Source organism: Puntigrus tetrazona, unplaced genomic scaffold (genome assembly GCF_018831695.1).
Source record: "Puntigrus tetrazona isolate hp1 unplaced genomic scaffold, ASM1883169v1 S000000008, whole genome shotgun sequence".
NCBI lineage: Eukaryota > Metazoa > Chordata > Actinopteri > Cypriniformes > Cyprinidae > Puntigrus > Puntigrus tetrazona.
The window spans coordinates 1,910,321-1,933,749 of NW_025047688.1; the positions used below are offsets into that span (position 1 = coordinate 1,910,321).

Here is a 23,429-nt window from a genome sequence, read left to right on the forward strand (position 1 = left end):
AACGCACGCGCTCGCCTCACGATCGCCATGGTAACCGAGCCCTACAAGGACGCGCGAGGATGCGGCGTGTGAATTAGAAAGGGTCGCGCAGCAGAAGCCTGCCAAAATACGTTATAAACATGTAAATGAAAGTGGTTTGGTTTAACAAAGTGAACATAAATGCGATTTTTATTTCAGCAAATTTCGCCACAAAATATACAGAGCTGTAGTTATATACGTTATCACGTACCCGCATACTTCATTAACCGCACTATTTTATTTTCCCCAATCCTGTTAATGAGAGGGTGCACAACTCGGTCTTCTAAACCACGCAGATACAGTTTTGTCTTAATTAGGAATAAGTAAAATTGACCATGGATTATTCAGAGCGGCAAACCTAAAGGATAATCACCACCGTAAAAGAAAAACGATGCTTTTTTCTGCGTTGGTTATTTCACCGGGCGACTGAGCCGAAGCACAACCAAAACAATATCCTTCCGCGAGACGCGTGTTGTTTTATGGCGGCTGAAATTGCTGCTTTCTTCAAAATGTTTTCAAAGAAAAATGTTTTTAATATTATGTGTTGCATATATTACATCTACACAATTAATCCTTCCCTTTGCTGTGCAAAAAAAAGCCAGTTCCAATTTGTTTCACTATACATTTTTTAATGAACCATATAAGCTATTTATACATACATACCATCATCAGGAAGTTGCATCCCTTCTATTTGTAAAACAACAGCACGTGATTATCAGTAAATCTGATGAATTCTTTCACTGAATACTAATGAAAACCAACACTTTTTTAGCAGCCGCTGCATATTAGGAGGGACCCTACCCTAAGGTGAGAACTGCTGATACACTTGAAGGCCAAATAATGAATTCATGAAGGTGAGAGCGGGTTGTGGGCGGCGAGGTGGCAGAATGAACAGACGGGGTTCAGCACTGGAGTCATTCAGGGGAAGCGTGTGATACCCTGCGGCAAGTCAGTGAATCATCTGTTATACTGTAATGACCCGAGCATTGAAACACGCTCATTATGCTCGATTACACGCATGTCTGAATTCCCACACCGTGGTGCGCCTATCCTTTCATCAGAGAAAGTGTATCTGTTTTGTTCCTGACTGCCACCTGTCTGTGCATGCGCACTGATGAGGTGTCACCTGCACATGGACACTCGAAACACTCAGTGACTCACGCGGCCCTCTTAAGATGAGACCAGTGTCTGTGGAATATCTTATTATCCAGAGCTAGAGCTCGACTGCTTATTTGTTATATGTAAAGGAGACAGGGGAAAATGTGGTTACAGCGGTTTCTACGCTGGCTGAAATTTTCATGAACACTTGTTTGTTATTAGGCCCACCGGGTTAAAGATTTTTCAAAAGGAGAAATGGTCAGTGCAATATTATATATATATATATATAATTATTACTTTTATTATACTTAATATACTGTATTAATTGTACTCAATATATACATGTATTAAAAAAGAATATATATATATATATATATATATATATATATATATATATATATATATATATATATAAATAAATCTGTATACTATCTATAATATACAGCAGACAGATTATATGTATTTAAATATTAAAAATTATAATATATGCGTACATATAATTGTCTGTCTGCTGTATATAATGCATTGTTTTTATTCATATATATCCATTTAATTTAATTATGCATTCATTCATGAATCTGTGAAAAAAAATAAACACACACGCATGCACACATACATACACATGCATATATTTATATATACACACACACACACATATATATATTATCCTATATTTAATTATGAATTCAGGAACCTGCGTGTGTATAAAATTATTTGATTTTATTCATTAAGAAATAATAATCAAATCATAAAAGCACATAGCTTGCACCGTGACAAACGAAGGAAGATGCATGTCCTTATGTTGGCTTTATTGAAAATGTCCTCTTTGTGTACACAGCAACATAGTACAGCTAATTCCCAAACCTCTATTTGTACAAGGAGTGTGTAAAGGTGCTGATAATAACTTACAAATGAACGCTCCGAAGACGTATCCCTATACAAAAACACAAATAGAAAGAAGGCACAATGTATTTTCTCTCATTACACCAGGGTTCTACCCATAATTACACAGATACATTCATTTACCTAGATTACGTCGTCCTATAAGGGCAAATGCACACGTGCTACACGCATGATTACATAAGAGGTCCAAACATCTACATGTGCCTCTAGCGCCGCAGAACGACACGATCCAACAGTATCCTGAACATTCAAATAGACACTTTAAATATTTATAGCTGCAGAGGCAGGTGCGGGTCCTAAATGTGCACGTACAATAATTACAGTCAAGGAGACGCTTTGGGTTCGCTCAGACATTTTAAACCTGGAAACAGAAACGCTTTCAAAGTTCTAATACTGCATTCTACAGAGAAAAGAGATCACGGTTCTGATACATCTTCCGTTATTGACATAGAACAGCTTGAACTGGGTTTCTATACGAATGTGTGGTAAATAGTGGTTCGACGGCAACTAATGCTAACCTCCATTCATATCGACTCGAAACACTACGTTTATTCATTAAGTCACAGGCCAGCAGTGAAAAAATAAATACATATAAAATTAAATAAAAGAAAATGATTGGCCATAATTGGCTAGTGGATCCCCTATATACAAACACAGGATATAAAAAAGCCACCACAGAAAGACACAGAAAACAGTCCAAATATATAACGTACAACTCCTCATGAACTAATAAGATTGGCTTTGGTTTATAGAAAGGCATGTAGTATATACATAAACAAACTGACCGTCGGCTCTGCGTTCTGTGGGCCTTGTTTATAAAACAGGAGCGGAACAAATTTCGGTGTAAATTGTTCTTAAAGCATTCGTTCAATTCGATGTGACAATTCATGCAAGAGTGGATTTATGAACTATCTACAGGGACATTTGTTCTGCGAGTTTAATGAAGGTGCTGCGTGCCCGGCAGGGATCTAGAAGGAGAAATTATACTGCGTTTATTTTAAATTCCCCTTGTTAGCAGCGAAGGGAGGCTACTTTTGGTTGCGCAATTGTGCATTATTTAACTGGAGGGATGTTTAGGCTTGACCTCGCATTGAGTCGTGTTCAGTCACAACCAAAGAACAACCTCAGGCAGAGCTGCAGGTCCGGACTGATCGACTAAAGACAAGAGTTCGCTTTCTAAAGCAGAGGACTAAACACAGGTTTCAGTCAAGTTTTGGTCCAGGGTAGGAAGTGGTCAGAGATGAACATGTGTATCCAGTGCAAAGTGCTCAGTGTTCCTTCAGTCTAGAAAGAAGCAGAAAAATAGACTTGCATGATCAAAACTGTATTTATAGAAGTTAGGAAGTCCCCTGAGTGTCCTGGCCGTTGATTTGTGAGTGTAGCTAAAAAAACAAGGACAAAACAGCACTCACTCGACAGCGACTCCTGGCCGGTTCCTATGAGAGCGAAGCTCCTTCGTCACAAGTCTCAGTAAAAGCTGAAGAACATACAGACAGTTTTTATTTTTGTTACAACTGTGAATTCTTTAGTTAAAGGGTCCGTTCACCCTTCTGTCATTAATTACTCAGACTCATAAGACCTTCGTTCATCTTCAGAACACAAATTAAGATATTTTAGATGAAATCTGAGAGCTTCATAGACAGCGACACAACTGGTAGTTAATGCATCGCTAAAACAGGATGTGAACAGACCATGAAAATGCAGGATGAAGAAAAAGATGGGTCAATGAAAAATTTTAAAGCTTTTATGGCTTCAAATGTGCATGAGGCGTATGGACTACTTTTATGGTGTTTTTTGATTGCTTTGGGAGCTCAACAGTCTCAACGATCTATATGGAAGAAAAAAAAAAACAATAATGCAGGCTGCATCTTTTTGAACTCACCAGCAGTGCTAAAAAGTCTGCGGTCATGAGCATGTAAAAGACCTGATCCCATCCTTGTGCTGACAGCAGCCCTGCTAACAAAGGTCCCACGGCAGCACCTGCAGAAGATAAAAGAGTGCAAGAGTGACCCCTCTCAGCTCTGCATGACACAGCACCACAGTAAAACATCAGTGAGCGTCTAGAGATATGACAGACCGACAGATCCAGTGCCGTCTATAATAGCCGTCACCGTAGACAGAGCCCTGGCATTGCCCTTCAGACTCTTGTGTGTGCCCTAAAAAAAAAATTAAATACTACATCAGAAAAAAACGCATCTGACAGCTGAATAAGCGTATGATACGGACATTAGAACTGGTAAAAGGCAGACGAACTCTCACCAAATCAGCAGAGACAGCGGTTGTGATGAGAGCGTATGGTCCGTTGACTAAACCACCACACACCAGCAGCATGCCTTCGTAACAAATAATATACAAACACTAAGCATTTTTGTATAGAAGATAGCGGCAAAGGCAGTCAAAAGCTATTATGCAATTTATGCAATGAAAGGCAACATTAGGATTGGACGTCTTACCAATAGTAGGACCCAGGCCAAACTGACTCATCATAGAGAAGCCGTAGAGCTGTTAAAACACACACACACACACACACACACACACACACACACACACCACTGTCAACGGTGACACAGCAAAGAGCCTCTAAACGCACAAGGCCCCTGTATTTGATCAGAATGACATACTGTGGGCGCAGCCAGCAGAAGCATCACAGCACAAGTGGTGGCCCTCTTTCCCATCTTATCAGAGATCACTCCAGCCAGGATCCCTCCTACACACACACACACACACACTCTTAAGGGTCGTGATTTGTTTTGGCATTAGTCTGCACTGCTTTATCATAGCACTTCTTTGCAAACATGAGGTAAACAAAAGTGTTTGATTGTTGCAGACTCTAATCTTTTGTCATATTTGTCATTTTTGATCAACTGAATGCATCCTTATTAGAAAAAAAAAAAAAATAAATAAATCTTATTAAATCAAAACATATGAATGGTAGTGTTGACAACCGTAGGTAGTTTTGTACGGTTCTCAGTGGACAGAACAGTTTCACGTCATTTTAATATTTGTCTCAAACAGGCCAAGAACTGGCTTTATGACATGATTACGTCACTCTAAATACTACACATTAACAAAAAAAAACAAGAGCGATAACTCCACATACCAACAATGCCTCCCACGTCAAACAGAGTTGAAAGGTCTCCAGCTTTCTTGGCATCAAGGTGAGCTGAGGAGCAGGAAATACATCTTACTACAGTATATTGAAAGATTAGCTCACTAAAGCTGACAATACTCAGGCCATCTAAGGTGAGTTTGTAGATGGGGTTCCACCTTATTTTAATGGTCTACTTAAGTTTACAGGGTCACCAAGTATAAGTAACCCTGTAACTACATGTCAGTCACATGTCGACTAATTCTCATTTATTTGCAGCTACATGTCTACTAACTCTCAGAGCAGACTGTTAGGGTAGGGTTAAGTTGACTTGCACTTGTAAAGTTTCTGACAGTATGTTGTACGTTGTAGACCCATCAAAATAAAGAGTTAGGAGACACTGTATTAAGCAGTGTTACTGTTAATGACTAAAGTGGACTGTCGTTCACTGAAGGTAACACTTTAAAATAGGTAACACCTGTTAATAATTAACTGACTTTTCCTCTCAATAAATTCTTCATCTGTTGCTTATTAATAGTTAGTAAGGTAGTTATTAGATTTAGGTATTTGGTAGGGTATTAGGGATGTAGAAGTACAGAACACAGAATAATATGAGCTTAATTAGCACTGATAAATGGCTAATATTCTAGCAATATGCATGCTAATAAGAAACTAACAGGCGTAAGTGTAAAATAAAGATGATATTGTTAATTCATCAGAAAAGATCTGGAAAAATGTAGCGTTACATCACTTGCTCACCAATGAATTATCTGCAGTGAATGGGTGCCGTCACAATTAATGTTATGTGAGGTGAAAAAAAAAGAATACTTCAGATTCATTACATGTAAAGTAAACGATTTTAAAAGCTTTTTTGTTTTAATTTTGATGCTTAGAGATTACAGCTTATAAAAGTCAAAATCCGGTATCTCAATGCAATGAATCTAAAATATACACTTTACAAGTTAAAAAATGTATTCAAATTTCTTGAGTTGTACCTGTTTTTATTACAATATTTATTCATTTTTGTTAACATTAGTTAATAACCATGCAACCGTTCATTGTTAGTTCATGTTAGCTCAAAGTGCATCAACTAATGTTAACAAACACAACTTATTACGATTCATTAGCAAATGCTGAAATTCCCTCCTGATTCAGAAAAGACAACTTCTCAGTGGAGAAAACAATATTACGAAAAGAGGACCCATATCTGCATATACAATCTGGTATCTAATTTTGACGGCACCCATTCACTGCAGAAGATCCATTGGTAAGCAAGTGATGCATGATTCAATTTCTCAACAAAGTAATCTACATCTTGAATGGCGTGAAGAGGAGTCCATTTCAGCAAATTTTCTTTTTTGGGCGAAATATTTTATAGTTCATATATTTATGCATTTATAAAAATAAAATGATGAAATGTATTAAACAGTAATGCTCTCTATATTGAATGCTGCGAGTTACCTGCTTTAGTGATGTAAAGGGGAAGCCAGAAGAGGAAGGTGTAACTGACCAGTTTGGCAAACAGCAGACAAAGAGAGAACTCCACCACTCCCTGCAAACACACAGCAGGAGGAACGTCAGAGACGCCGTAACACACGATGAGCGATGGACAGACGGACGGGCAGCACTCACAGGAATGCGTAAAGCTCCCATGAAGCTGATGGCTGACGGTTCGGCCTCGCTCTTCACCACCACCACCTGCTGCACAGGAACACACACGCCAATGCTGTCCTGTCCCAGCAGAAGCTCCGTGTCCCAGCTCTGAAACGGTCAAACATCTCAATCAATTAACCTCTAGAGGAGTGAGTGGCAGAAAAATACACAGCGACACAAACCTGTGCTTTAGCTCCTGGCTTGTACTGCAGGTAAAGGTCTTTATGTCCATTCACACCATTCCAGTTTTTATGAACCTTCTGATTAAAAACAAAAAACACACGCAGGTTAATGCCAAATTAACAAAAAAAATAAAATATAAAAAAAAGCATAAAAGGGGTATATTCTGCATTTATTTGTTACATTAATTACATTATTATCATGACAACACAGGGCATGTGAAGCTTAAATTAAATCTATTTTCTTCCCTCTTTATTTCGAAATTCATTTATTTAAATAGACATTATGAATTAAAATATGAAAAAAAAACTTTAATATTTATTTATAAATACCGAATATAGTTATTTATAACGTAAATGCAAATATGTGGTAGCAAATTAATATAAAGGAAGAATTCTGAACATTTTCTAATATACTGTCACGAATGAGCGGTCGAGGCGTGCGGATCCATGTGCAGGCTTTTATTAAACGAAGGCATGGTAAATGCAAATATATAGGAGGTGAGGCAATAACAAAATCCAGAGACAGGCGGAGGTCAAAAACAATTGAATAAGACAGGAAAACCAGAATTCCACGAACTATAACTACAACATTGTTCTAAGTATACAGATACAAAACATAATTTCTAAATGTAAATTCAAGCATTTATTTATAAATTCTAAATATAAAAGGAAATAATTCTGAATATATAAATAGAAAATTTAAGTTTTTAAAAGTTTCACTGGACACCTGAAGAAAAAGACTAAATAAATATATATATATATATATATATATATATATATATATATATATATATATATATATATATATATATATATATATATATATATATATATATATATATATATATATATTTTTTTTTTTTTTTTTTTTTTTGTTTTTTTGTGCTCTGATGCTACTATCATTGACCCAATTCCCATTTCACTCTAAAGGGCTAGACAAAAACACTGTGGTGCAACACCTCCTAAATTTAGATTAATTAACTCCTGTGAATATTTAAGGCTGCTTTAGAAGCAAACCAAAAAGTATCAGCGTAAACAATGACAGAGAATCAAAAATTATGCAGCGGCAAGCTGAAAAAAAACAAAACAAAAAAACATTGTTTGAAGTTGCACTTGAATATGATTAATTCCTCCTCCACAGTCACAATGAGGAAAAGAGGCATCAATCTACATCTGCTCCAGCCGTCACCCCCTTTCTCCATCCCTAATGTCTCCGTTACTCCTGATTAGCCACTCCTCCCGAATCAAATGGGTCTGATGAAGCGCTTCGGAGACGTGAACTCTCCTGTGTTAGAGGAGCACCTCTCGCTCTACCGAGGCTCGCAGGTGTACGCACCGCAGGGCCGTTGTCATAGCGACTGCTGTCGAGCACGAGTGCGTCATGTTATCTAACCAACCTTTCCCTCAGACCGCTGGGAAGAGACATTAACTTACGTGATGATCACACAGGCTGTCTTTCAGGTTTCGTTAAGATATATAACAAAAATAGTTTGTTTTCCCTGCATATCTGATTCCAACTAGATTTGTTTGTGTCACCTAAATAGCAAACACCACATGAAATATGATATTTACAAGCCCAATAAAAACCACATTGATGGATTTTTTTTGGATTGAGTATTCCTCTTTAAAAAAATTAAATAATAATAATTTGCCTGCGAAACTGGATCTGAAACCCACATTAAATGTGTGCATTATAAACATTGTAATATATTATATTATTTTTGCAACCTCAAATTTTAAAGAGTTATGTTTTTTTTAATCTTATGCTCACCAAAGCAGCACTTATTTAATCAAAAATACCATATAATATTGTAAAAAAAAATCTGTGTAATACAACCATTTTCTGTTAGAATATATTTTAAAATGTAATTTATTCCTGTGAAGCAAAGCTGAATTTTCATATATTCACATGATCCTTCATAATCATTCTAATATGTTGATTTGCTATCAAGTATCACGATTAATTTTAGAATGATTATTATTATTATTATATATATATAATAATAATAATAAATCCCTGCCCCAAATTTCACAACAGAGCATACATTCATTATATTCTTGAAGGCCAATATGATTGGAAATGAAACTAAATAGACGGTGGACTAACCTGATTGCTTGGAGCTGAGCTCTGTGTACTGGCGATCTTCAGATCATTAGGGTCTGGAGACACAGAAGCATCAGCATCAAAATCCATCAACCACTTTGATTGGTTCCTTCTCCCAGACCCACTTGCACAAATAAATAAGGCAGAGGACACATTCACTTACGCTCTATTAGAAAGAGGAAGCAGATGACTCCCATAGCAGCGATGATAACTCCGGGGACGATGAAAGACAGACCCCAGTTAGAGGAGACATAATATCCAGCGATCAAAGAGCCCAGGATGTTGCCCACCGACGTGTGAGAGTTCCACAGACCCATGATGAGGCCTCTCCTGACACCAAACACACACGCAGCGTTCATTTGGGCGGCGATCGGTTATCATTTGAGGAGTGTAACAAAAAGAGCGACTAACGGGATGAGCATTGCCTCTACTCAAGCGTCTGAGAAGTGAAAACACTGTATGCTCACGTTTTGACGTTGAGCATAACGTGGGAGATGTAATGCTTCTTACCTGCCCTTACCAAACCAGTTGCCAATGCAAGTCACAACACTAGGCCAACCAGTGGTCTGAACCAAGCCATTGGCCACCTACACGCAATGATCAACAAATAAAAGGTAATTAGACATTAGAACGGTTTGAAGACTGGATTAGTGACGCTGAAAATTCACACCGCTTTTGTACGACACCCACCTGAACAAATATATAAAAGCCCAGGCTATGGACGTCATAGACGTATCCCAGTCCAAACAGACAGGTGAAAAGACCACTGGTCAGCATGCCCACGGTCAGGTACAGGCGAATGGGCAAACGCTCTCCTATTATTCCACTGAAAAAATTGTATGAAGAACGTTAGCATGCTGGCGAGTTAGTTCAAACCTATTAAAAAGGCATTTCAAAATATTTTAGTAAACAATTATTCCAAAAATCTAAATTCTGTCATTATTTGCTGACCCTCAAGTCCTTCTCAAACCATATAACTTTCATCTTCAACATAAATGTGACACAAAACCAGTTTTTTGAAATTGAGATTCATGCATAATCTGAAAGCTTTTAGGATAGGAACTATTTGAAAATCAGGTGTCAAAATATTGAAAAAAAATTTAATATTGAGGAAATAGCCTTTGCAGTTGTCTAAATTAAGTTCTTAGCTATGCATAATTAATTGTATTTTGACCCATACAATGTATTATTGGCTTTTGCTAAATATACCTGTAAATATACACCTTATGACTGGTTTTGTGCTCCAGGGTCACGAATGTATTGTAATGAAACCTGAATTATTTCTATTCCTTCACTTTGTGTCTTTAGAAAGCTCTTTCTAAAGACACAAAGACATGCTCGAATGCCTGTTGATCATATTTGATTGCTCTTTGCGCGTGCACTGATCAATATCTGCATGTGAATGAAAGCCTGAATCGAATCAGACTTGAATTATTGACTTTTACGGTGCGTTTATGAAAGGTTTGACAAGTCCGACGTCTCTCAGGCAAACGACAGATTTTCATTTCTAAATTTCTGAAAATCGCTTTTTTAAGCAATTTCAGTACATATACATGACCGCTTGAGTGTTTTGTATCATACCTTAGATACATGCCTATGGCATAAGCACACAGGAAAGAGTAATCCATTGCTCCGAGCAGCTGCTTATAGTTATTTCTGTCTGTAGGGACAGAAAGACGCAGATGCCAAATATTAAATGCGCTGGCTGAAAGTGACAGAAACACATATTGCTGTGAATTTAATATACTCTAATCTCTAAATCTTACCGAAAGGCTTCCAGCTGCAGTCTAGCTCTGGGTGAAGCACAGGCCGCTGGCTGCTGCTGCTCTCTGTAGGCGCCTCCATCACATGAGAGCAGTTCTTATGCAGCTCACTCTACATGAACACACACATGCATTCAGACAAGGCCGACAGGGCATAGACATGGCGCAGGGATAGACAGTTCACCCAAAAATTAAAATCACCCAATGGTTTACTCGCCTTCAGATCGTATGACTTTCTTCTTTGAGATGATCGCAGTCTCTCAGTTATATTAGAAAAAGCTTCAATGCTTTAAAATGGCAGTGAATGAGGGTCAAGATTTTGAAGCATAAAATGTCCATAAAAAAAGGTTTGTATAGTTTCAAATATGGATGTTTTTTCACCCTTGGAGCTGTGGGGAGCACTTTTTTTTTTTTAACGGATGGATGAACTTTTTTGGGCTTCAAAAACTCGGGCCCCATTCACTGCCACTATAAAGCTCGGAAAAGCAATATAATTCAGCATAACTCTGACTGTGTTCATCTGCACGATGAAAGTCGTATTTACCTAAAGAGGCTCAAGGGTGGGTCATTTTGGGTGAACTATCCCTTTAAGGCTGACTAAAGTAAGTTCAACATAGTTAGATGGCGGTGTGCCATGGATTCCTGGATTGCTCTCAGATAAATGAGTTAATGTGTGACTGAAACTGGCAAAGAAGCCCTTTCAAGTTCCAGTAAGGGCAGGGCTGCTGAGAATACTTCTGATCTTGCCATCTTAGAGCAATGTAGGCAATAAAGTGTTGTCTGAATGTTATGCAGAGACGATAAAAGATGGGAATCAATGATCAAACTGAATAATTCTGGCTCTTTTTACATAAATACATGAGTAAAAACTTACAATACATCTTTAACTTTTGTTAACAAACAAGAGTGTGCAAAGAAAATGTAGAATTTAATTTAAAAAAAAATTATAAATATATATATATATATATATATATATATATATATATATATATATATATATATATATATATATATATATATATATATATTTTTTTAAATTAAACACATTGCTACAATTAAATAAATCCAAGTAACCAAGCACTTAAAAATATATATAATTTAGTATATGCCACCATTGCACAATACTGTACACTATATATGCAGATAATGTTGGACATATATTAAACTTCATATAAACTTATAATAGATTTGTTCATTACAAGCTTTTTGCTTCACAAAATATGAACTTGGATAACTTGTGGGTTATTGTGATGTTTTGCCTGAGGATGAGAGCGTTTTCATTTTCAGGGGAGCTCCTCTTTTAAAGGGCTTGTTCAGTTCGGCAGGGTTCGAGTTACCTTGACGATGCTGATGGGCTTCCTGGACAGATGGAAACTCGTGTAGAGCAGGAACGTGAGGCCAAACGTGAAGGCCCTGTACCTGTATGAACCGAACACAGCAAAGTTTAATCAGGATAAGGAAATAAGGACATTTTACAGGGAAATGTCCTCTTGTCATGCTCCGCACAACACGGATCGAAAGACTCTGGCAGCGCTCCAAAACAAGCCCAAATACGAATACTGCTCGAACGCAGCTGGCATTAAACTGTGTGAGGGGTTCATGACATACCCCCCGCTGTTCAGATATGCAAACAATTTTTCTTCACAAGCAAATAAACCAGAAATTAACGCAACCCCTCTATTGCTTAATGTCTTACTAAGAAAGTCATATACACACGAAACGGCATTAGGGTAGCACACCAAATTATAATAAACATTAGAAGTAATAATAATTTAAAAAATAATAATAAAGAATTCTGTTTTTTTTAAAACATAAATTATAGCGAAATTTATTTGCAAATAAATATAATTTTGACAGAAACTTAAATTAAGTTGTTTGAAATAATATATTCATAATATTTTAAAGCGTTTTTTTTTTTTTTTTTACAGTGCACTGCATAGCAAGTCTGTCTTTAAAAGAAACATCCTGTAACTCTAGCTGCTAATGCAGCAGGACAGAAGTTGATATTATCCGTGTGTTGATAAGACTTTTAACACACCTAGTCTAGCCTGTGCGCTCTTTTAAGGGAACTCACTGAACCGGTTTTCCCACAATCCATCCTGAAACTGTGCTAATGACGCAGGAACGCGATGGAATGCAAGCTTTAATTAAACACGGACAGGTGTGTACACATATTACATATTACATACATCTCCTTCAGTTTCAGAGGGAAGCACAGAAAGGAAACATTTCAGTGTGTGTGTATTGTATTAGATTTATGTAATTATTTGTATTATATATTTATTAGGGGTAGGAGAAAAAATATATTTATATTTATCAATTATAAATATTTTGCTGCAGCACGCGATTCGTTTAAAGCTCGGACTTTGCGCGTGAGACGCGCGCGCGCTGCGTGGCGGTGCGCGCGCTTACGCTCGCCGCGTTTTACTTTTAGGCACGGTCTCCTCAACACCGGGAGGATCAGATGAACGAAACTGACAGGCTTCGTGCTCGTTTGTCCTGGAGCGGCACTTTCACGCGAAGTTGCGTCAATTAGGTTTTCAGAGAAAAGTTCAATAAGAGCGCGGCGTCCCCAGGGTGAATGAGCATTTGTGAATTGAACAAAGATGATTATGGGGTTTCCCTTAAATCAAACAGCCCTATGGAAACTGCAGAAGTGTGCCTCCTGAACAGACAGATATTATATAGATTTATAAACGAGACGAACTCACCACTGGTCCCTATTGAAGGATGTCAAGAAGCGGATGCCAGGTGGGACCGGTGCCATGCTTCTGTCTGTGTGTGTGTGTGTGTGTGTGTGTGTGTGTGTGTGTGTGTGTGTGTGTGTGTGTGTGTGTGATGTATTACGGCTGCTCAGTAAATTTCATAAAGACGTTAGGCAGGATGCCTCTAGATATAGTCACAAGACCCATCTCTGACCAAGAGGACCTTGTGATTTGATCGGAAAGACACGGGATCCCATTATGAAGAGTCGCATCGGTGGCTTTAGATCCTGAAGACACATAAAGGGAGGTGAACACGCAAAGCATCGCGTAGTTAAACAGCATCAGGTTCTCTTACAGCACATTATCAGTCATTTCCTCTTTACGGAAACGTCTGACCTGTCAAAGCTCATACTGTAAAAAAACTGAATAAGTGTCTATGAGGTCGACCCGTGGTTAACCATAACGATATCACGGAAATAAGCATTCGATTACATTCAAAAAAGACTCTGAACAAATGTACTACATAATTATAGTTGTATGTGTGTGTGTGTGTGTGTGTGTGTGTGTGTGTGTGTCTCTCGCAGATACTGCCGGCTCGCTTTTTTAATACACGTTTTAATCAAATGCGATCTATAACACGCCGATAGACAATTTTACAAAGATATAAGCGCATATATGAATGATTCAACTGAAAAGAGTGCTGTGGTCTTACCGTATCCAGGCTCCGTTGAGCGCCGTCTGTCTCTATTGACCGTCTCTCTCTCTCTCTCTCTCTCTCTCTTTCTCTTTCTCTCTCTTACTCTCTCTCTCTCTCTCTCTCTTTCACTTCCGCGTCCAGCAGGGTGGTATGATGACGCGAGAGGAGAGCTTTGACGCTGCCGTTTCTGGACGTAAAACATTTCAAAATAAAAGACTCTACGGCGGCGTGAAACTGACCCGTGCAGTGTAAGACAACAATTCAAAATAAATGAGGCGTAATTGTTTTAAATAATAATAATAATAATAATAATAATAATAATAATAATAATAATAATAATATGAAGAAATAAAGAAAACGTAAAATATTGAATAAGCCCATGAGCAAAGAAAATTATAGTAAGTCGCACGTTACTGAATATAAATAAATGTAAAAATATAAAATAAAATGTTTATTTATTAACATTTATTGCAGAGTGCAAGCAATATATTTGAATTATATTAATTATATTTGATATTATATTATATTATATTATATTATATTATATTATATTATACTCTTTCAGTAACTGGTGCCTTGTGTGTGCTGGCTTCACACTGCTGTGAGGATGATGGTCTCTCTGTAGTCCTGTTATCTGCTCCTCTACTCAGTGATTTGAGTATCACTCAGCTGCCGAAGAAGGATATCGTAATTATGAATAGCGTTACAGTCCGCAGTGACTCCGCACGACAAGGCTCGGTCGTTTCCCGGCGGCTGGTGAACGTTAGTCCTCTCAGCGCGTCTGTTTACCTGTGAGTCAAAGTCTATGAGACGGAGTCCGAGAGACAGACAGACAGCTCTGGAGCAGGTACGTCTGCAAACACCTCGCACTGCTCCTGCTGGACGGGGAGTGTGTGATTTCAGCTTCACAAACATTGTTTGCATCCCGTGTTCAACTGCTGGATGTTAGAAATAGTGATGCTTGGACACTCTAGTCTATTAGATTCGTGCACAAACGTTTACTTTGGTAACCAGAGGTAAAACGCGCCAATAATCTGCTATTACTGCACTTATTTAGGTACTGCTGTCGTCAAATGACATTGCTTACAATTATCAAGTACGTGAAATTAAATGTGTTTGATATGTTTTTACAGGAGGAACTTTGGAAATAAAATCCGTTAAAAATCAATTGCTAAAACTGAGACACAAATAAAAGGAAGCTAAACAGAAACCTTCAAAAAAGAGCAGAGCGGAAACTAAACTGACAAAAAAATAAAAATGAAATACATTATAGTAATAAATATATTAATAAATATGCTGTAATTTGGGAGTTTTAACGCAATTATACTATATTGTATAATTATGGCGTGAGATATTGGAGGTTTATGACATTGATTTGTTAAGATAAAGAATAAGACATCCAGACCGTTGTCTTGCTGGTTTAGCTTAACGTCAGCTGATCTTAATGCAGGACTTTTGCATCTAATGCTTAAAAAATGTAACGGGACACCAAGTTGTATTTGTGGAACCGGCTCGTTTCCCCAGTTTATGAACTGATCAAGTTGTTTTACAGCTTGCAGGGAAGCCAGAAGCGCTCAGGGAATCCGGGTGACAGCTTCGTGAGCTTGTGTTTCAGGTGCTGTGATGGTGGAAGACGGGCCGGTCATGAGGGGACGGGTGACGGTGTACTCGGTGCCAGGCTGTCCTCACTGCTTACAGGCCAAAGCCACTCTGAGTGCGTTAGGGGTGCCTGTGTGTGACGTAGACGTGGACCAGCACCGAGAGCTACGAGCGCGACTGAAGGAGCGCACGGGCCGCAGTACCCTACCCCAGATATTCTTCAATAACCTCTACGTGGGAAACAACGAGGACCTCCAGAACCTGGTGAGAAACTGTGAGATTTCTCTGCTGACTTCTCTACCTCCGGCTGGATATTTCCCTGTGGAGAAACGTGCGTGTGTGTGTGTGTGTTTAGGATCGTGAGAGGCTGGAGCATCTCGTCCTGTCAGTGAGAGAGGAGCCTGTGCCGCTGGACGCTCCGCCTGTTCCTGGGGAAACCAGCCTGGACTCTGATGGTGAGGTTGGTGGAGGTCAGTATGCCTGTTGCTGTTTTCTGAAACGAATGAGTAGTGCATGCTATTTGTAAGCGTATTGTATTTTTTAATGCCGACCTTTTCCCATCACCAGCTGTTTCTCCACTGATATGACAGTTAATACTGATGAAAGATAACTGAATCTGTCCGTCCCTTAAAGGTCTGCCTGTTGTTCTGGTGGCCACCTTTCATACACTATATAAACTATATTTAATTAATTGTTATAACACAGCCCTGTTCTAGTTTAGAGATGATGGCAAACTCTATTTATCTGTTTGCTTTGACTACTGCAGCAGTGCAAACCAGCTCATTTATTTTTCATTGGGTTTTTACTTGCTCTACTAGTTTTTACTGGGTCTGCACACTTTTTATGTTTATTTAAAGAATCCGATGCTCACCAAGGCTGCATTTATTTGATCAAAAACACAGTATACAATAATTTGAAATAATGTAATGTAAAATAACTGCTTTATATTAAAATATATTTAAAATGGTCTTTCATTTTAATGCATCCCTGCTCAATAAAGTGTTAATTCCAGTACGGTTAAGTTGGTATTGTACTCCACATTTCAGATGAATTAGACGTGTGAGAGGGAGGTGATTGTCATGACGTCTTGGACTGTGTAGAGAGAAGGGTGTGAGCTTATTTCAGCTCTCTCTCTCTCTCTCTCTCTCTCTGTCACAAAGCCAACTGAGCATTTCAAAACATTGAAGGAATTTATTTGGGTGCATCATTAATTATCTCTATTTTTATAAAGCCACAAACAGTTTAGTTATGACAGCATTGGTATGGGATGAGTCATGATTTCCTGTAGAACCTGTAGAACCCTGCCTCACAGTCAGCATTATATGGAATATATATATATATATATATATATATATATATATATATATATATATATATATATATATATATATATAAATATAACATTTCACTTACTAAACCCCCAACAATATATATATATATATATATATATATATATATATATATATATATATATATATATATATATATATATATATATGATAATAATAAAGTTATTTATTTATTTTTATATATAAAAGCAATACTAATAAATGACAAAACAAATACAGACAGGAAAAGTTCCTATAATATAAAAATATAAATATAAATAAATGTGTAAAAATAGAAGCAATGCAAAATATTCATAAACAATATAATAGTATATAAATATTATTAAAAGAACCCTTATATAGTAACTACAATGTTTCCTAGCTTATTATTAAGTGTTAAAAGGAAAAACAGACATTTATAATGGACATTTATAATATAGTGTCAGATTGGAACCTAACCCTTGCATTCAGACACAGCCCTAGTCTATTCCTGAAAGGTAATGATGAGTTCCTGGTCGGTGACCACAAAGATATTTTTATTTACATACTGTGAAAAGCAGAATGGATGGTGTTTTAACCCATGTTTGCCATTGGTGTTGGCTCTCAAAGATTATTCTGGCTCCGTTTTCTCTTTGTAGATGGGAAGGAAGAGTTGGATGTTGAGGAAGCATTTGAACTCTGTGACTGGCACTTTAATGACATTCATTTGTCTTATTTAAGCTACCAGAGCATGTTCCCAACACAGCCCTCACCTCTGGAGAGACAGTAGCATGCAGCCTAACTGCTATATCTCTATCAAACCCTATATTTCTGTCCTCACTTCTCTTAAATGTGCCTGTCTAGACCTGGTTGTGTTTTGCATGCATCTCTAAAGCGTGAAGCTCAGGGTTACACAGAGTCTTCAATAATTTATGAGCTTGGTTCATTTCCAGTTTCGCTGAACATTAGTTATCTGCTGGTTATTAAAGTGTTTGTAAGGCAGCACTGTATTGATGTCCTTTAATAATTCTGCTCTGAGTTTGTTCTAAATCTCTAATATTGAGGAAATAAACTGCAGTCAGTTACCTTTATCATGTATGTTATTTTTAGATTATTATGTATAATTAATAATACATTTTTTAATATCAAGGTTTATACATTCGCACTTAGCTGTGCTGTCTATTTTTAGCTTTTGTAATTAGGGCTTCACAATTATTTAAATTAATAATCAAGATAGCAGTTACAGGTGCAGCAATGAATTAATCATGACAAGTGTCAATTACAGCCTTCCATTTAAGTCTACACACATTGCATCGAAATGTGACACTAAATGTGGAGCATATTTTTATTGCAGATGCTGAACATTTTAACATGTCTGCTGCACAATCAGATTTAATGTTCAAAAGTTCGGGGTTGGTAATATTATTTTTTAAGAAGTCTGTTTTGTTCACCAAGGCTGCCTTCATTTAATTAAAAATACTTAAAATATGTAATATTGTGAAATATTATTCCAATTAAAAATAACTGTTTCCTATTTTAATCTATTTTAAAATGTAATTCTTTCTTGTGATCGAAACTTAATTTTCAGCATCATTACATAGTTTTCAGTCTCACATAAACCTTGCTGCTGACAAAAAAATCTTACTATTATTAACGAAAAAAACAGTAATGCTGCTTAATAACTTTTGCTGGAAACCATGATACTTTTTGTCTTTATTCTCAAAACAACATAATTAATTTAAAATAGAAATCTTTATATAGAAATAGAAATCTTTTAAAATATAATATTTTGTATATTTTATTTTGTAAAATTTTAATTTTAAATAAATGTATTGATTTATTTTTTACATTTTACTGACCCTGAATGTTATGAACAATTATACTCCCAAACGATTAGTTTAACGATTATTTTCCCAAACGTCTCCCATGGTTGGTCGATTTCATTTAAAGCAGTGTTTATGAGCTTCTGACTCTCCAAAAGTGTCTCCTAGTGGCAAAGAATGAATCTGCATTTTCATTCAGACCAACCTGAAAAGATCAACAAGTGGGCGGGCAATATGCTAATGTTTCGGTGCGCTTTTGTATGTAAAACTCAGCAGGATAAAGCTGTGTTACAAACATTTGTACACTTTTTATTGTTTTGTTTTCTTTTTTTTGCACATATCAATCACAAAACCTAAAACGTAAACATTCCTTCAACGTTAATGTTTTTGCTGCATCACAGTACAGTTATTTTCTTTTGGAAACACACATCTTGCGCACCCAGTCATTCTTATTCTCACGGTTTGTGACTCTTGCCTAAAGGAGCCTGTGAGCTTTCGGAGGCACTGAGGACTCTGACCCTGAAACTCTACTCTGATCATCTCTCTGAAGATGGCAAGGTAACGCACCATTTCACCATCTCATCACACACTGCATATCAAACAGATGCAAAGCTGCGTTCAATGGATTCCGCGAAGCCTACATGCATTTGATGTTTGAGGCGGGCGAATGACCCGAGGAGCGTTATGCCACATTATGTCTTAAATAAGAAAGATACGTGTCTCTGTGACCGTCTGGGTCTCCACTTTCGACCAGACAGTTGATTACAAGGCCGTGTCCCGGAGCGTGTGCTTCGAGAGGTACTGCGATCTAGCTGTCCAGCTTCAGCGCGTGGAGCTGCTGTCTCTGAGTCGGGAAGAGAAACTGGCTTTCTTCATCAACATCTACAACACCCTCGTCATCCACGGGAACCTGCGTCTGGGCTTTCCCAAGAACATATGGCAAAGGTATCGGGTAAGAGATGTGGAGATTTAGTGGTTTGATCGACGGTAAAAAGTGTAAACGTGAAATGTTTAGAGTGCTTGTGCACGCGCTCTGTTGTTTCCAGTTCTTCAACTACGTGAGCTACTTCATTGGTGGTGAGGTGTTCACGCTGCAGGATATTGAAAATGGAGTGCTTCGAGGAAATCGTAAAGGTGTGGCACAACTCATGAAGCCCTTTTCCAGGAACGATCCTCGGCTGCAGGTAACCCAGAAAGAAGATTCTGTGTATACATTATATAATACATTTTTAAATATGCATCTATAGATATATGAAGAATCTTTAACATCTTTAGAATCGTTCTTGTTCCGTTCCAAGGTTCTTTTTAGTGGAACTGAAAGGTTCTTTTATGGAACCACACAAAACCTTTTTTTTTCCCCCTTGGAGTCATGGTAACCTACAAAAAAAACTACATTTTGATTGTTTTTAAAGCCTGTATGTCAATATGAATTCTGATTTATGTTGCCTTTGATTAATGGCAGGAAGGTATCAGATTTTTAGCAGCTTTTTCTAAGAAGTATTTAAAGTTTATTTTATTTAGCATTTGAATTAGAAAATGCTTTCAAATAAAATATATTACGCTGAAATTAATTAAAATATATATAAAAAAAAACTATTTACTATTTTTTTATTTAATGGCTTAACCGATGTGTCTTTGTCTTAGTCTAATGTTTTTAAGTCAGTAAGATATTTTTATTATTATTATTATTATTTATTTATTTCATTGATAATAATAAATGTTAAGTACATTGTTCTTATTTTTTCATATAGTAGTATATTTTAACATAGTAGTTAATGCCACCGAATATAAAATGTGACCGAGACTTCTTTCAAAAACATAAAAGAATGCACTGTACTGTAGTGTGTTCAGTAGTCTACTGATATTTTGGAGCTACTTAATACAAAAAAGGGCGTCTGTGAATGCTGTTAACATTAGTAATGTGTGTCTTCATCCATTAGGTGGCACTTCCTGAAGTTGAGCCTCTCATTCATTTTGCACTGAACTGTGGTGCAAAGGGCTGCCCTCCAATTAAGACATACACACCACAGGTTAATCCCCAAAGTCTTCTTATTTACTAATATATGCGTTTTTTTCAGACTGTGCAAAAAATACTGTGTTTTATATTCAAATTCCCTGCATGTGTCACGCCTCAGGACATTGATAGTCAGTTGCGTGCTGCAGCAGAAGCGTTCCTGGAGAATGAGGACAGCTGCGTGATTGACAGTGTGGGACGAGAAGTAAAACTCAGCCAGATCTTTAAGTGGTACAAAGCAGATTTCGGAGGCACCGATGAAAAGGTATAACCAAAATATATCACCACTCTCAATTCATGCGCGTGGAAGATGATCTCGTGGTTTGCATTTAGAGCAACAGCTGTAACGTTCGGTGTGATGTATATAAATATTTAGGTCAGTGAAATACTTTATCATGTTTAACATAGTAAGGCGCCTCTTGAAGACCTGTTAACAAAACCTGTCTAAATGTTAAAAAAATGTTCATGCTCCAAAGAATCATCAGAATTTAAATTGGCTTCCTGGAGAGATGATCTAAATATCCCCTTGGATGTATGGAAAGAAATTAGTATGAAAGCTAAAATACAGTCGTTTGATAGTAATCTCAAATCATATGAAAAAAAAATTTCTGTGTAACACTTAAAGAGATATTTAGCAGAACGTACGAACTGCTCTTTTTCTTGGTCCTTTCTTTAAACATACTCCGTTATTATTGTTTTCATTTACAGCTGCTGACCTGGGTGTCCGAGCATATGGGAGCATCACGGAAGAAGAGGACTCTACAGGCTCTGCTGTCAGAAGGAAAGGTCAAAGTGAGCTATCTGCCCTATGACTGGTCTATAAACAGCTCAGACTGAACTAAAGCTCATTCTCACGCACATGATCGCTCAATCGCTGACTCGTTGCGGGTTCTGTGTTTCCGCTGAACACGTCCAGGAGAGACGAGCGATTCAAAACACAACAGTACCCCCAAACTATGCATTTTGATCCCTTTACCTTGTTCTTCCGCCTCCCAAAGGGCAACGTGATACCGCAGCCTACTATTTCTAACAAAGTTTTTATACCTAGAATTGTACTGCAGTGTTTTGCACTGATTATTATGCAGTTACATGTTTTTAAATACTCTCATGCAAGGATGTCTTTAATTTCTCTGCATTATTACGTGAATTGTAGTGTATCTGTCAATTTATTTAATACGTAGTTTTCAGCAACACTATCAAAAGCAAAAAATAACCCATGGAAAACATACCTGCACTGATTAAGCTATGCTTGTAATATACAATTTTTCAAAAGACCTCAAGGAAAAAATAATCATTTTTTTTAGATTACAATACACACTAATAAACAGCAATATTTACTGTACTTATGTATATTTTTACAACATTTCAGCATATGACAAATTTGCACGGATGCTTCCAGGATTGCTTCTAAGCGCAATTGAAATAATGTCTCCACCACGAATCATCATAAAAGTATACAGTATTACTTTTAAGCCATATTCGATAGCTATTTGCTGGTATTTGATAGCTTTATGTGATGATTTTAAGTAATTTTTTTAATTTGCTGTGCATGCGCGATTTCAGAGTTCACTGTTTTACGTCTAGACGTGTTTCTTCTCTAAAACCTAAAGGGAGATTTTGAGACATGGATTAGTTTGTGCCGTTTGTTGTACTGTTGACCCTCGGTCTGTCTGAATGATGGATGTCTTCATCCGTCCCGTATCAGTTCATCACAAGAACACCAGCCGGTAGCATCCGATACTTTTTGTAATGCATGATGTTATTTGATCAATTATTGAAAGGGCGACAGGGCTGATGCAATCTCATAACTGGTTTCTGGTGAGCACGGCCTGTTTTGCACGCCCTGTGTCTGATTTGATCGAGAGTTAACGAGAATTCCCGTAATATTTTTATAGAAAATGAGATCCAGGCCGAAACTTTATGCAAATCGATTTTCCCACCTGCCTAGGCTTTAGGCAGAGAAAATCCTCTTGGAGTCTACGAGGAACATAGACGCTGTTTTAATAGATGTTGATTTTCCTGTAAGCATGTAATTTAATAGTGATGCATGTGATACTATGGTATAGTATTGCGAGGGCTGACGCTGTGGGATGAGATGCACGAGTAAAATGAGGTTCAGTACTTCTTGTTTCAGCCAGTGCCTTTTCACCTCTGCATGAGACCGATATAGTCATATTCCTCCACTTGACCGCACATCCCATTGCTTCAGGAAATCAGTTCATTTCAGACTTTCATCCGCAAGAGATTGCTGAATCATAGCTCGCCCGGGAGAAGGTCCTAGAGTTACCTCATCCTTTTCTCTTTTATTGTAAGAAAGGATATCAATGCCATGCAATGAACCTGAACTAAATGTCAAGATAAGACTGATACTTTTGCATGGAGATTATTTATTTGAACTGGAGCAATACTGCACTGTCTTTTCTAAATAAACTACAATGATGATATACGATGAAATAAAATATGACGTGCACTTAT

At 37.3% G+C, this 23,429-nt stretch overlaps 2 protein-coding genes across 4 annotated transcripts; one reads left to right on the forward strand and one right to left on the reverse strand.

The window, feature by feature from the left end:
• Window positions 1-1,819: 1,819 nt before the first annotated feature.
• Window positions 1,820-14,338, reverse strand: slc37a1 (solute carrier family 37 member 1). The gene is made up of 20 exons (XM_043229597.1): window positions 14,227-14,338; window positions 13,521-13,801; window positions 12,147-12,228; window positions 10,813-10,921; window positions 10,628-10,706; window positions 9,737-9,872; window positions 9,557-9,633; window positions 9,210-9,376; window positions 9,050-9,102; window positions 6,943-7,020; window positions 6,740-6,868; window positions 6,569-6,659; window positions 5,120-5,182; window positions 4,641-4,726; window positions 4,473-4,521; window positions 4,279-4,352; window positions 4,097-4,175; window positions 3,902-3,999; window positions 3,432-3,496; window positions 1,820-3,303 (listed from the first exon to the last, which is right to left on the reverse strand). Exons 2-20 carry the CDS (start codon window positions 13,574-13,576, stop codon window positions 3,288-3,290), a joined length of 1,587 nt encoding a protein of 528 aa, XP_043085532.1. The 5' UTR covers window positions 13,577-13,801; window positions 14,227-14,338; the 3' UTR covers window positions 1,820-3,287.
• zgc:152951 (uncharacterized protein LOC569013 homolog) lies at window positions 14,327-23,429 on the forward strand. 3 transcript variants are annotated; one of them, XM_043229615.1, is made up of 10 exons: window positions 14,327-14,459; window positions 14,777-15,058; window positions 15,764-16,074; window positions 16,166-16,280; window positions 19,422-19,498; window positions 19,695-19,892; window positions 19,987-20,124; window positions 20,881-20,970; window positions 21,076-21,219; window positions 21,663-23,429. In XM_043229615.1, exons 3-10 carry the CDS (start codon window positions 15,835-15,837, stop codon window positions 21,789-21,791), a joined length of 1,131 nt encoding a protein of 376 aa, XP_043085550.1. In that variant the 5' UTR covers window positions 14,327-14,459; window positions 14,777-15,058; window positions 15,764-15,834; the 3' UTR covers window positions 21,792-23,429. The 3 variants fall into 3 exon arrangements, with proteins under 3 accessions (XP_043085550.1, XP_043085549.1, XP_043085551.1); XM_043229614.1 differs by having other exon boundaries at window positions 15,827-16,074; XM_043229616.1 differs by having other exon boundaries at window positions 15,827-16,074; window positions 16,166-16,265.

What these genes read in the sequence shown, in the direction of transcription:
- zgc:152951 (XM_043229615.1), top strand. Translation starts at nt 15,835, where the DNA reads ATGGTGGAAGACGGGCCGGTCATGAGGGGACGGGTGACGGTGTACTCG. An exon ending in TGATGGTGAGGTTGGTGGAG is followed by an intron (nt 16,281 to 19,421) that starts GTCAGTATGCCT and finishes TCTTGCCTAAAG; the next exon opens with GAGCCTGTGAGCTTTCGGAG. An exon ending in ACATATGGCAAAGGTATCGG is followed by an intron (nt 19,893 to 19,986) that starts GTAAGAGATGTG and finishes TGTTGTTTCCAG; the next exon opens with TTCTTCAACTACGTGAGCTA.
- slc37a1 (XM_043229597.1), bottom strand. Translation starts at nt 13,576, where the DNA reads ATGGCACCGGTCCCACCTGGCATCCGCTTCTTGACATCCTTCAATAGG. An exon ending in CTTCCTCTTTCTAATAGAGC is followed by an intron (nt 9,103 to 9,209) that starts GTAAGTGAATGT and finishes CTGTGTCTCCAG; the next exon opens with ACCCTAATGATCTGAAGATC. An exon ending in TGACGTGGGAGGCATTGTTG is followed by an intron (nt 4,727 to 5,119) that starts GTATGTGGAGTT and finishes GTGTGTGTGTAG; the next exon opens with GAGGGATCCTGGCTGGAGTG.